Genomic DNA, 14,016 nt, shown 5'->3' with positions numbered 1-14,016 from the left:
ATAAATAAATAAAATCTTAAAAAAAAATCAACTTGGTATTAGGACTACCCCAGAAAGAGGAACCCTGCTCCCAGCCTCAGTCATCAGCTCCTCCCTCCTTGGATCTCCATATACTATGTGAAAACCAAATCTATGTAAGATACACAATATCAGGCCTGACGCTTAGCAGGGTCTCAGTAAATGACAGCTGCTAATATCACTACTATTACGTCACCATTATGGCTCCTGAGGTCCCAGGTCGTAGAAGCTGCCGTTTACCGTTGGTTTGTCAAGTTCGATATGAACTTACTTGATGTTCAAGTTGATTTCTCTTTTTAAAATAAGCGCTTGATGGGGCGCCTGGGTGGCTCAGTGGGTTGAGCCTCTGCCTTTGGCTCAGGCCATGGTTTTGGGGTCCTGGGATCGAGCCCCGCATCGGGCTCTCTGCTCAGCGGTGAGCCTGCTTCCCCCTCTCTCTGCCTGCCTCTCTGCCTACTTGTGATCTCTCTCTCTCTGTCAAATAAATAAATAAAATCTTTAAAAAAATAATATGTGCTTGAAATAATTCTATCAAATACAGTGATCCCAGTTTATCCTCCTCTTTCTGGGAAGGAGTGCTATGTAAATATCTATTAACTAACTAAAACATTCAACTTCTAAAAAGATGTTGAATCCAACCTGAGGGAATTGGTCTAACATAAAAGGCTCCTGAGTATAACAAATGATCCTAATCCTTCAGAAAAATATTGAAGAATTTTATGTACACGTTTATTTAAACCATTAGCTAATCTAGTAAGTCTAAGCAACATGATGTAATTTTAAAAATCATTGTATTTTTATGTAGTAAAGTAAGGTTCTTAAACATCATATGAGCACTGTAGGAACTTTAGTATGATCCTAAGAGATGTTTTTCATATGAGAGATTTATTAATTAGTGGTGTGTAAAATATTAAAATTTCAGAGAAACATTTAAGATTCACCCCTTACATTAAAAAAAGGTCTCTCCATTAGGTAAAAATTTGGTACTTACTTTCTTGGGAATTTGTTGCTTCAGATGCTGGAATCTGGGTCCTGTCCAGATGACTAATGTGGTAAAGATCATCAAATTCCCCCCAGCGTGTCATTCCCCTGAAAAGTAATAAAATCTTGTAATGACATCAATGCTATTTGTATGAGGCTCATGGTGTTTTTCAGATTTATAGTATTAATATAGTATTGAGGGGCTCCATAGGTAAGCATACCCTAAATTATAACAATTTTAATATTTAATAATAATATTTAATATTATTAAAATTGTATTTATACCAGAACGGTCAGTATGTGTTTTAAATACTTTCTGTACTGATTTTTAAGCAAATCTGATATAATAATTCAGTTAGAACCTGAAAGCAAGGTTATATAGATTCTATAAAATGTGTGTGCAAATAGAATTAGTAGAGATCATCACAATCCATTGTTCCACAGATAGCTCTCCATGCTCTTAGGAGAGTTTAGATGTAAAAGTGTTCTTTCTGCCAACATGCTTTGGGTTACTATTGTATTCAGAGAATTCTTAGGTGCAGTGTTCTCAGTAAGTTGTGGTGCCTGTCTTTAAGGTTCCAAATTCAGGGGGACAAACATGGCTCACCATATGAGTGTTTGGCCCTTTTTGCTCCCTAACTCATCTTAGTAGAAAGTATCAGGGTCTTTTGTTGTGCTTTTAAGGTTTTATTTATTTGAGAAAGTGAGAGAGAGCACAAGCAGAGAGAGAGAGAGGCAGAGGGAGAGGGAGGAGTCTCCCAGCTGAGCAGGGAACCCAGTGTGGGACTTGATCCCAGGCCCGAGCTGAAGGCAGACACTTAACCCATGGAGCTACTCAGGTGCCCCACTTCCAAAAGCATCAGTTTTGAGCTCTGGGTAATTCAAAGTCACCCACATGTAACTGTTGCACATGACTATAGTTGAGGGCAGTTACCCAGAGCTGTTCAAAGAAAACTGGATGGAACGTGATGCGGGTCTCCTAGTGTAACTTGCCCAAGCACACGACTGTTAGTGCGGCTCTGACTGCTTCAGGGGGTGTACGGTTGGTAAATTTACACTGTGGGGAGGTTTTCTGAGGAGATGCAAAATAAAAAGGAGGTAGTAATTTGATAAACAAATGGAATGTGGTCATTTTTCTACCTGTGCTGTAAGAAAAAAAAAAACAACAACTACATTATTAAGGTTATTCAAATGTTCTCTATGTCATTCTGTCACGATCTGTACAAAATGAGCCAAAGCTGATTTTATTAAAAAACAGAACTGAAAACTGGTGCAAGCAAACATAACCTCAGTAAGGCTGGGTGGTTGTTATTGTTTTTGAGAAAAATTTTGGAAGATTTTCGACACAAAATACTTGTACCAGCTAGGAAAGATCAAAGTACCGCCCACAGGATCGTTTCCATAAAGGATCACAGGTGGTCACGGTTCAAACCAACTGATTTGTATTTAAGCTTCTGCCACTCCCTCTAAGCTGACTCAGGGTGACTCATTCCGAAGATAATTACAACAAGTGAGCCTGACGAGCTGATGATGCTCTCAGTGGGTGAATGGAAAGACCAGACCGAGGCCCTTCCCACCGCCGAGTACACAACTTCCACGGCTTCTCCTCCACGTCCACCCACTGCAGATCCCCCATCTGGGATCCAGTGGGAGCAGAGGGAGAAGCTCTGCCCACAGACAGGAGCCCAGGATGAAAAAGGGCCCTGAGAAGTGAGAGCGAGGGTGGGACGCCTGGGTGGCTCAGAGGGTTAAGCCTCTGCCTTCGGCTCAGGTCGTGATCTCAGGGTCCTGGGATCGAGCCCCACATCAGGCTCTCTGCTCAGCGAGGAGCCTCTTTCTCCTCTCTCTCTCTGCCTGCCTCTCTGCCTATTTGTGATCTCTCTCTGTCAAATAAATAAATAAAATCTTAAAAAAAAAAAAGAAGTGAGAATGAGGGAATCACCCCTTTACTCACAGGATTTCCTTCATGGCTTGGAATTTAAGTGGATGCCACCTTATGGGTGGCAGCCAGGGTGACTGTGTCTAGGACCGGACTGACACAAAATAGGTCCTCAGGTGGCCCTGTGCTCTGTAGGGAACCAGAGGCTAAGGAACAGCCATTGTAAATCATGCTGCCCCTTCCTGGGTGTTGAGCTGGTTCCCACGGAAGATTCTTGGCTACTTGACCACCATGGAATCTAATCTTGGTCTTGAGTGTGAGAGGGGCAGCATCTCTTTCTGATCATTCTCGACCTCCAGAAGGATCTGATACACCACGAGGGTGCCCTTCACTTCGAATGTTCCAGGAAGTTTCAATGCTGTGGTAAAGGGCAAGCCAACGTCTCTAGGAAGTTCTTTCTCTACTTGAAATGAAAGATCATTCCTGTTTCGTTCACAGCCATGTTCTTGCTGATAAACACTGAAAAATGCCATTGGTGTCGATGGAAGGCACATCATGAGAATATTCGTTTCTGACCTACCACCGTGTATGCAGAGGCGTCAGTAGTACTCTGCCCACCTGGTTTCTTGAAACTTGTGCCCGAATTGAGGATTTTTAGGAACAAGCGTTTTGAATTTTAATTCGAAAATTTAAAAATACCTTGGGGTAGCCATTTAAAAAAAGACTTCACGTGATCATTCAAGCACCTCACTGCATCTCTTTGACATCTTCCCTTAATGCTCCATACTTATTAAGTTTTCATGACTTGAAGAATGAAAATGCATCAAAAGCAACCGGCTGCTCGGAGAACTTTGCAATGAGTGTTTAGGCATAGGAACGATGATAGCTCATTTTGCTAAATTCATATCTTGCACAGTAATCTCAACGCAGAGCCCAGGGTTAATTTCTCCTTTTACAGGATGCTCCTAGTCATTTAGCATCATCAGCGCCATCAGTCATCTGGTCTCTGAAGGTGAGGGATGCACGGCTTCATCAGGCTGCCTACGTCTGTGGTCTCCCTTCTGCTCTTCCGAGAACACTGGACCCTTCGCCCATCGGCAATACTTAGCCTGGATGGGAGACTAGTCAGAAGTGGTAGATGGAGACAGTTTTCACAAGAGAGCAGAGGTACCGGGCTTGTGGGCTTGATTCAAGACTCTATTTTGAGTTTCTTCTTCATGCCAGGCACACTACGGAGTACCGAGATAACAGATGAATAAGGTATGTTCCATACCCTGAGAAAGCTTGCGGGCCAGAGAGGTATGTGCATAAAATGCAATTAATGACGTATTTTGGAAGTGACTAGAAAAATTGTCAGTGCACCTCATACTCATGAAAGGGTCAGAAAAGGCTTTCTGGGGAATGTGTTACCTTGTTCCCTGACCAGAGTTTGAAAAGACTGAGAGAAGGGAGTCGGGCAAATGGATGCTAAAAAGCAGGGAGACTTTCCAGGAAGCAGGCGAGGAAGATGCTGCACGGTGCGTAGAGGGAATCACAAAATATTCAGAGCTGCTGGACCATCGTATCTGAACAAATCGGCCAGGTGCAAATCAGAGTGGGTGTCAGTGGTTTTTCCAAACACAAGTGGATACGTGGGCTCCCCCTGCTTACGGTGGAAGATCAGATAAGGAAAAAGTCCTGGCTCTCTCTTCATCCTCTCTTCCTAGGACCCGCGCCTATCTGGAAATAGATGTTATACATGGCAGGATGGGTAAGGAGAGGGCTCGGTACCTCCACGTATGTACCGCAGGGAGATAAGCTGGAAAGTTGAGGATCAAAAAGGAAGGAAAGTAGGGAATTAGGAAGAAAAAAGAAAAAAAAATTGTATGTACGATTCCTTCTGGGAATATTTATTTTTCTAAAATTTGCAGAGGATAATGAAAAAAAAAAAATCAGCCCAACTTCTGTATTCAGGGTAAAAAACCCACACAGAGGATCGCCTTGTGCCGTTGCTGAACTTCAGGGGCACTTTGCTGTGCTCTGTTGAACAGGATCAGGACAATCAGGTGGGGCATAATTAAAGCTCCTTTCCAGAAAGCGGGAAGAGCCTTCTGTTCCAAGGAGAGGAGAAATTTACACTTTATCCCCTTTTGGTAACCAGGCCTAATGGAATCTTGCCTTTATATTTTGTCTTTTCTAATAAAGGAATTCAGTCTTCTGGGAGAGAAGCAACACAGCACAGGGGTACACCTGAGGTCTGCTACACAGTATTTGGAGATTTTGCACAAATTACCCAAACTCTCAGAGCCCCGGGCTCTGAACACCTACTTCACAGAGTTGCTGGGGATCAGATGAGATCATATTATAAGCATTCAGGCTCCCAACTTTAAGAGTCCACACAATAAGGGCAGGTAAATATGAGGTTCATCTTCTGAGACGTTAAAACATGAAAGACAGCTTACCTTCCGGAAAAGACATCGGGCGACTTCACTTTAGTAAAAGAAGGGATTTGCTTCTCATCTTGGATTTTCAGTTGTATAGGCCGTTTTACTCCCCAGGAAATGTCCAACATTCCTTCAACGATTGGTTCTCCATCTTTTGTCTGGGGAAGAAACCAATTGGTTCAAATATGGTTTTTGTATTACTTATAGAAGATAAATCTTTTAACTGAAAATGTAGAAGTCAAGTCTGTAAGACATCTTAGTAAATAAAAATAAATCCTCCAGTGGGGTTCTTTGGTTTTCCAATTTATCCTCAAAATAATTCATTTTAGGTAATAGCTAAAACCACCCAAGTCATGGTGTACTTGATGGGTAATGACATACCCACCAGAGGGCGCAGTATGTGGAAAATGCTTTTCTGAACTCCATGATTCTTCAATGAGCTCAAAGATTAATTCTGTAATCTTCAAATTATAGCAGAACTAAAAGCTGTACTAAACTAGAAATCAGGAGGACAGCTCTTCAAAGACTTAGTGGCTGTTTCTTCATTTCTGAATAGAATATTTAAACTCACAAATTATGCAGAATGAGCGAAAAATGTATGGAAACATTGTTAAATGTGTAACAAAGTATTTATTTGAAAAAAAAGTCAGAATCACTTGACTAGTCTTTAAGTTGGAAATATAACAAAAGAAGGAAATTCTATGCAAACGTGTACTGTGAGGGGTGCTTGGGTGGCTCAGTCGGTTAAGCATCAGCCTTTAGCTCATGCCATGATCCCAGAGTCCTGGGATGGAGCCTGTGGTCAGGCTCCCTGCTCTGGAGAGAGCCTTGCTTCTCCTCCCTGCTGCTCTGCCAGCTTTTGCTCTCTCTCTCCATCTCTGCCAAATAAATAAATAAAATCTTTTTAAAAAATAAATTGTGAGCATTTACTTACTCTGTAGATGTAAATACTAATACCAAAGCATTGTTCCATAGAACTTATTTTGAAATCAATTTTCTCTTGTCTATGTAAAAGCCTTTCTGTAATTAAAGTAACATGTTGTCATTACAGAAATTTCAAAAAATATTGAAATGAAGAGGAGTCATATTCCAACCATCCAATAACAACTACAACAACCAATAACTACTATTATCATGAAAAAAAAATAATTATTAGAAAACATAAATGACTCAATAGAAATGACTTTTTATTTGAGAAGGTAATGAAAAGTCCAGACTCTGGAATCGGACAGACCTGTGTTCGAACCCTGGCTCTGCCACTTCCCAGCTGCGCGACCTTGGATGAGATGCTGAGCACCTTTAAACGTGCTGCCTCTGAAGAAGGGACATATAATAATCCCTGATTCACAGGACCCGGTATTTAATAAGTGCTCAATAATCATTATGACTTACTATTTCTTTGGCTGATAAACTTATTTCTGAGTCACTCCTGAAACAAAAATGTGCTCCTTCTCCCATTTCTGAGTCCATGGTTCAGACTACTGAGAGATCAGGTTACCACTCAGCTGTTTTGCGCATGATGCAGGTCCTACATTTTAGCTATTGATGCAGAGCAACCCTTCTTTGTTTAATTATACTTCAACTAATCCCTTACAGCAAAAATTCACAGAATAACCGCTCTTCTAAAATGATCTAATTCTTGCTTTCAAAAAGCAATACCCCAGACTGCTATCAGACAATGCTGGGTTTTCTCATGCAAGGAGTATCAGAATAGTTTTTAATTTCACAGAGCATCTCCCTTTAGAGGTTAACTAGATAAACTATCACAGAAGGCTTGTATACACTTATTTAATCTCATCTAAATCTGTAGGCTTCTTCTCTACTAGATCTACGCCAGTATCCTTGGTGATCTCAAGGATCCCTGTACATTAAATTAACCTAAACTAATGGCTTACAACTTTGTATTCCCAGCCCAAACTGTCCCCTGAACTCCAGGTGTCCAACTGCCTACCTGACATCGAATTTAATATCTTCCTAATTAACTCTTGATCTCTCTCCCACGAATATTTTCCTCTCCAAGTCTTCCCCATCTTGGCAAATAGCACCCTATCCTTCCAGTTGCTCAGGCCAGGAATTCTGGAGTCGCCTTTCGTCTTTCTTTTGCACTCAACATCCAGTGCATTAGCAAATCCTATTAGCTCCGCCTTAACGATACATCCCTAATGTGGCCTCACTCACTGTATCCACTGCTATGATACCGGCCCACGCCATTGTCATTGTTTGCTCCGATTACTGCAAGAGTTTCCTTTCTCATTCTCTTCTTTGCCCTTTCCTATACTCCCCATTGCTAGAGAGATCCTTTTAAAATAAGTCTTTTTAGATAATGTCACTGTTCTATGCAAAACTCTTCTGTGGCTTTCCACCTCATTCCAAGCACATACTAAGGTCTTCACAATGATCTCCAAGACCCTCACACCCTGGTGCCTTCCTTTCCACAGTTACGTCTCTAGCCGTGTTGTCCACTAATGCTCAATTCTCATAAGGTTCCTGTTCCACTGACTTCCCTGTTCTACATCAATTATACAAGCCAGGCTTGGCCCCTTACTCAGGCTGCTGTCTCCGTTTGGAAGGCGGGCCCCACAGACTTCTGCAAAGTTGGCTTATTCACAACCTTCAGAGTCTTCGGTTGAAAGGTCCTCTTCCCCACCCCACTTAGATCCCCGCTTTGCTACTGTCCACAGCCTTTATTACCATTGGATATATTGCATATTTTGTTTCTTGTCTGTCTTCTATAATGTGAGAAGCATAAAGGCAGGACATTCTCTCCTGTTTCTTCGTTGCTGTATCTGCACCTTCTAGAACAGTGTCTGGCACATGGCACACAATCATTATTTGCTTAATTAACCAGAGTTGAAGAAAGCTACATGTTATCCTCCATATTTTCCCTTTGAACAATGTCTGTTTTTGTAACCAAGGATACTTAGAAAATTCTGAATTCTAACTTTATAGACCAGTAAGTAAAGATAGACAGATTAAGCAATCTTAATTGTCTCACTGTGTACTTCTCTTCACGTAATTAAAAAAAAATTAAATGACTTTTGTATTGTAAGTTGAACACTGTTCATAGAATTGGAAAGAGCATGCCTCAAATCATGTTTGTAATATCAGAATTCAAACATTTTCCTAAAGGAAACAAATATCTTAACATTGTGAATTTTGTAGAAGCTTCAAGTAAAATATAAACAATCATTTTTTAAAGTTTTGACCTTTTATTAAATTTTCCTAAACTATCTTTGCAATTATATATATTCGAGATCTAAGATATAGGACAGTATTGAAATAAAATTTATACCCATTTCTTTGTAAAGGGGTTAGTTATTTCCTTCTATCTATTACATTTGGGAAGATAAGTGAAATGTTCAATTGACCTAAATCGCTTAACTTCTCTAGTAAAGGCCAGAGTAGTTTATAAGTTTCCTTCTGTCCCAACGGCAATTTTAAGCCAAATCACAGTAGCCTAAAGCCAATGCTTTACCATCAAATTTGAAGATTTGAATCAGAGGTAGAAAAGCCTAAGGTTCCCTGGGACCAGGAAGATACCATAAAGATGTGAAGTGAGCTCCATTAGGTTACAAGACTGAGCGGAGAGACATGGAGAATGAAGCATTCAAAGAAGGAGCAGAAGAAAAAAGAAAAATCTAAGGCCAGTTTGTAAAACAGCCTGCTAATTTGCACTCCTAACAATGCTTTCTAGTTTCAGGACTTTTCTGAATTTTTTCTTTCACATCTTAACATTTGTTTTAACATAGTACACATCCATTGGAATCTAACTGATGCAAATCAAACTATGTTACCGTCATATTTATTTGAGCAATTCCCCCACTGGTGTAGACTTAAGATATCCCCAAATTCTATTACAAATGATGTCACTGTGGGACGACACCACCTTCTCTATACATTCTGGTACATTTATCAGGAAGTATTATGATAGAATTCTGGTGGAATTGCTGTGCAAAATAATTTTTATACATTGTTTTAAAAATAGAAAGTAAATAGTTCATTATAATAATTTTAAATGCTTTCCTATCCCTAAAACTGCTTAAAAAGTCACATGTACCAGGACAGGGATCTTGTGATAAAGCCTAAAAATAAAAATAATGATCAGGTCAAAGATTCACCTGTTTGTCCAGACCACTTGTGCTGCTAGATTATGGACTCCAAATTATCCTGATTCCTTTATACCTTCGTGGAATTTCTTTCTGGGGATCAAACCGTATTGTAGTTCTTTGGTGGGCTTACCTGTCCATATACAATATGCAGATTTTTCTGGTTCCCATAAAAAATGTTATAGGTCTTCAATAAAGAATTGAGTTGTTCTCTAAAAAAAAAAGTTACATTTGGTTACAATCAGGCTTTTTAACAGTTAAAAAAGGCAATAATAGTGCTTTCAGTTCATACAGGTATGAGAAGAAATGATTAACAGAATCTAACTGTTCTGTCATTTTTACTTACTGTTGGTCATTGAAAATGAAGTCTTGGGACATCAACAAACACTGGAAGGGCTAATTCATAAATAAATAAAATAAATAAACAAAGAAGGGAAAATGATTCAGGGCAAAGTGGTAGGGAGACTGTTCTGTGATAGGAGACAGCCACAAAATAGAGATATGGTTTCACATTTCTTTTTGGTTTTGCAACATTTAATCAGCTTAAATTAAGTGCCTAGTATGTGCCTGATACCATGTTTCCTACAAGGGGTATAGTAACAGTTCAGAAATGGTCACTGCTCCCAAGTTACTAATCCTTCGTGGCAGGTGGGCTCTGGCAGTGGGAATACTGGTTCCTGCCTCTCTACCCTTCCCCTGTGCCTCCACAGCCTAAGATCCTCACCCTCCTTAACTAACCTATTGGTCCGAGCCATCTTCTCTCACCTGGGTTACTGCGATAGTCTCCTCAAAGCCTCATGTACCTGTAGTCTGTTTTAACAGTGGCTGTTACTTTAATGCAAACCTGATCATCTCTGTCTTCAGCTCAGAACTCTCCAGTATCTTTTCATTATTCAGGATAAAAGCCAACATCCTTCCAATGACTTAAAAGGCCAGATGTGATCTGGACTTCTCTTTCCCTTTGATCTCATTTCCTGCTATTAATTTCTTCACTCACTGCACTCTAGCCACTGGCTTCCTTAATGTTCCTTGAATATGTCAGGCACACTCTAACCTCAGGGCCTTTGCACTTGCTGATCACCCTATCCAGAATGACTTCTCCTCTTACCCCCCACCCAGTGTCACACTGTTTTTACACATTTTCTTTAACTTTTTACTCAGAAGGCACCATCTCAATCTAAAGGTTTGCCTTCTCCCAACATTCATACCCTGCCTTCTTACCTCTGCCCCTTCATCACCTCTAACCTTGTACACATTTAATTTATTTGTCTGATATTTGGTCTCTCTCTCCATAGCTCCATGAGAACAGGTGTTCCTGTATGTTTTGTTTGTACTATATTCCGTGTGCCCAGAAAAGTGTTTGGTACATAGTAAGAACTCTATGAACACCAGTTGAATGAAATGATCAGAGAAATTCTTATTCCTAAAATATGAAACATACCAAATAAAGGAGGGAAAGCTTTTTTATACAAGCAGTTTAATGGGGGGGGGGGATCTTATATTAAATTTCCAAATATATCATTTGTTAAAATTTTTATGATCTTCAATATCTTCTCCCTCCCCTAAGAATACTGGATCTATGAAGGTGGGGATTTGGGTCTATTTTATTCATTATTGTCTTCCCAGTGCTAGAGCAGAGACTTTTTCATAGTAGGCTCTTAATCAATGAATGCTTACTGAATATTGAATGATGGAATTCACGTATATTGACTTTTATGCTTGAGACCATGTAAATGCACTCTTTTCATCTGACACTGTAATTTTAATGAGCACATTTGCAAGGTTCTATACACTTCACACAATCACCACATAAAAAGATTCTACAGAATTCCTCCATGCTATGGTTCCATTTCCAACCGAGTTACTTTAGAATTTCAATGTTAATGAATATTTCTATTCTAAATATCATTGCACACACAAGGGACTTGTTCCCTTGGAGTCACTACTGTGGGATATTTCCTAAAAATTATTGTACTGGTAAGGAGTATGAACACATTTATGGCTCTCATTATTGAGTGCCAGGGAAGCATATAGAAATTTCTGGTTCACTTGGGATGCAACTCCTGATATGCTGAGCTGTGAGGGTTGTTATTAAGGCAAATGAATTTTTATATAATCTTATTCCCTTAGCTTCTGTTTCTGATAAAACTGCACAATAAGATATGGTACAAGTATCCTTCAAAGTATTTACTTCAGGACCATGTATAATGAGAAGATATTTTCTGGGATCAAAGCACTTGGAAAATGTTTCTGTACCTGAACAGTATGTGACTAAACCTTCCCCCACAGAAATAAGTCTCCAGATGACTCAGGGAGTCAGCAAACTGTGGTCCTGGGCTATATGTGTTTATCAATGAAGTTTTATTATAATATAGCCACACCAAATTGTTTGCTTATTCTCTGTGGCTGCGTTTCTGCTGTAACTACTGAGCTGAGTAGTTGTGACAGAAGCCATATGACCCACAAAGCTTAAAGTACTTATTATTTGGCCATTGACAGGGCAAGTCGGCCAACCCCTCCCAATCATAACACGGGGCAGTGAATACTACAGAGGTTGTTCATATTTTTCTTAGCACAGGCAGGATTATTCTGACTGAATATTAATGGCACTTTGAAAGGATTCCAGAGTGTGAAAGAGTAGTAGAGCTCAGTAAAATGAAGAGTTGGGGTAAAATGAGGAATTAGGGAAAAAAAAGCTCACCAGTTATGTAAACAACTATAACAAACCTATAGGTTTCAGTTGTATTCTGAGGATGGGCGAGAGCTTTAAGAGTAGATGCTGCCTACAGTGAACTTCGGGGGCAGAGGGGTGGTGGGATTGAACACGAACAGTGTGAGGAGCTTCCCAGCCAAAGAGGATGTTCACAAGGACATGGGGTGGTTTCCATAGTTTTGTGGAGAAAGCTCAGAGCACTGGGATTCTAAGAGTAGAATATGCAAATGGGGAGTGGTAAGCGATGAACCAAGAAGCAGGTAGGAACCTCCTGAGCCATTTTAAGAAGCTTGAAATTCTACCCCGCGGGCAGGGGCAGCTACCGAACACTGAACATTCTAGGCAAAAGAAAGACATGATGATAAGGGTCCGTAGGGAACTTCCAGGAGACGGATTTCAGGACAAGATGGAAGCAGAGATGAGTGGGACTACTGCAACGGTACAGGCGTGGGGGAGCACAGGAGCAAGGCTGGGTTCCATGGCATGTGCTCAAGGGTCCCTCATGCACAGAAGGGAATGGAGTCTAGGTGCGTCTAATAAGTACTGGGATTACATGATTTAGGACACCGGAAGATAATCATAAAAATGTTGCCCACACACTCCCTAATCAGGTAAGGGGGCAGTGATTTAATACACACTGTGCCCTGTCAGTGGTAATTGTAACAGATTTTCTGGATCCACTTAAATGTTACATATGGACCTTCCTCCCCTCAAGAAAGGCAACAAATATCTGTGCACCTTTCGGTCTCAGCCACCAAAGAGTTCCCCGCCGATCCTGGATCAGGCTGCTCAGGCTGCTAAGTAACTATTCAGTTGTCCTAACAAAGCTATAAAATGGGTGAGAAGAAATGGATTTCAGATCCAGTCTTCTCGGTTTACACATCTGGGATGTCTAGAGGCCACGGGATGCCCAAGAAATAGATGTAAGTTTCAAACAGCCTACACACTTTATGTTTGATCCAGAAGACACTGGTTTTCTGATAGCTTGGAGTTTTGGAACATGAAGTACTGCATCATAATATATAACAAGATTTACAAAAAACACATTGACCAGTATATAATAAGGATAGTGTTTTAAAGATTTATTTATTTAATTGAGAGAGAGAGTGCACGCACACACACACAGCCAGGGTTGGGGGGAGGAGGGTGAAGGGGCAGAGAGAAGCAGGCTCCCCACTGAGCAGAGAGCTCACTCAGGGCTTGATCCCAGACGCTGAGATCATGACTGAGCCGAAGGCAGTCGCTTAATGGACTAAGCCACCCAGGCGCCCTGATATGGAAAGTATTTAAAGAAAACTGAGGAATGGCAAACTTCCATATAAACTGGACTTCTGACTAAATGAAGGGAGAGAAGGATAACCTTCTCAAGAGAGAAGCTGGCACTGTGCACTGGCAGTGCCGAGATCACATCCCGATAGAGGCGATGGACACCCAGAATTATTCAGTTCGAGAAGCGTGCTAATGCTAACCGCAAGACTGGACACGGGGATGACAGGTACAGCACCAGGACGCAGAAGAGGGCTCAGGGCTCCTGTTCCTTTAAGGCTCCCAGCCTGGTTTTACGAGCAATAGTGCATCTAGAATGAACTGTAAAATGCTTAGGTGTACTTTGTACTTTGTGGCCTGAATTGCAGCTGCTCAGCAGATGGGAATTACCCGCACACTGACGTCTGCCGTGAGTAATGGACTTAGCAAGAAATGAGTTCCTCAATCTTATCATGCTATTTAGCTGGCCGGAAGAAACAATATTTATTTGATCTTATAAACCTATAATATTCATGGACACAGGACAGCATGATGGATGGAACGGAGTTATGCCTTGCATCCATAGAGAGAATGGATGTCAAATATTAGTTCTAATGAGAGTTCTTCCTCTTGTTTTAGTAATGATATACA

General features: G+C 40.7%; 1 protein-coding gene across 5 annotated transcripts in view; it reads right to left on the bottom strand.

The window, feature by feature from the left end:
- Window positions 1-14,016, bottom strand: part of RASSF6 (Ras association domain family member 6) — a 50,916-nt gene that overhangs the window by 10,465 nt on the left and 26,435 nt on the right. For all 5 annotated transcript variants that reach the window (XM_082727048.1, XM_082727049.1, XM_082727050.1 and 2 more), the window contains 3 exons: window positions 9,541-9,619; window positions 5,320-5,459; window positions 1,010-1,107 (listed from right to left, as the gene is read on the bottom strand). In XM_082727048.1, coding sequence (XP_082583174.1) covers window positions 1,010-1,107; window positions 5,320-5,459; window positions 9,541-9,619 — 317 coding nt within the window. The remainder of the gene's footprint in view (window positions 1-1,009; window positions 1,108-5,319; window positions 5,460-9,540; window positions 9,620-14,016) is intronic.

Source organism: Mustela nivalis (genome assembly GCF_964662115.1).
Source record: "Mustela nivalis genome assembly, chromosome: 4".
NCBI classification, from domain to species: domain Eukaryota; kingdom Metazoa; phylum Chordata; class Mammalia; order Carnivora; family Mustelidae; genus Mustela; species Mustela nivalis.
Note: the sequence above shows the minus strand (reverse complement) of the source record. Positions and strands in the feature narration are given on the sequence as shown.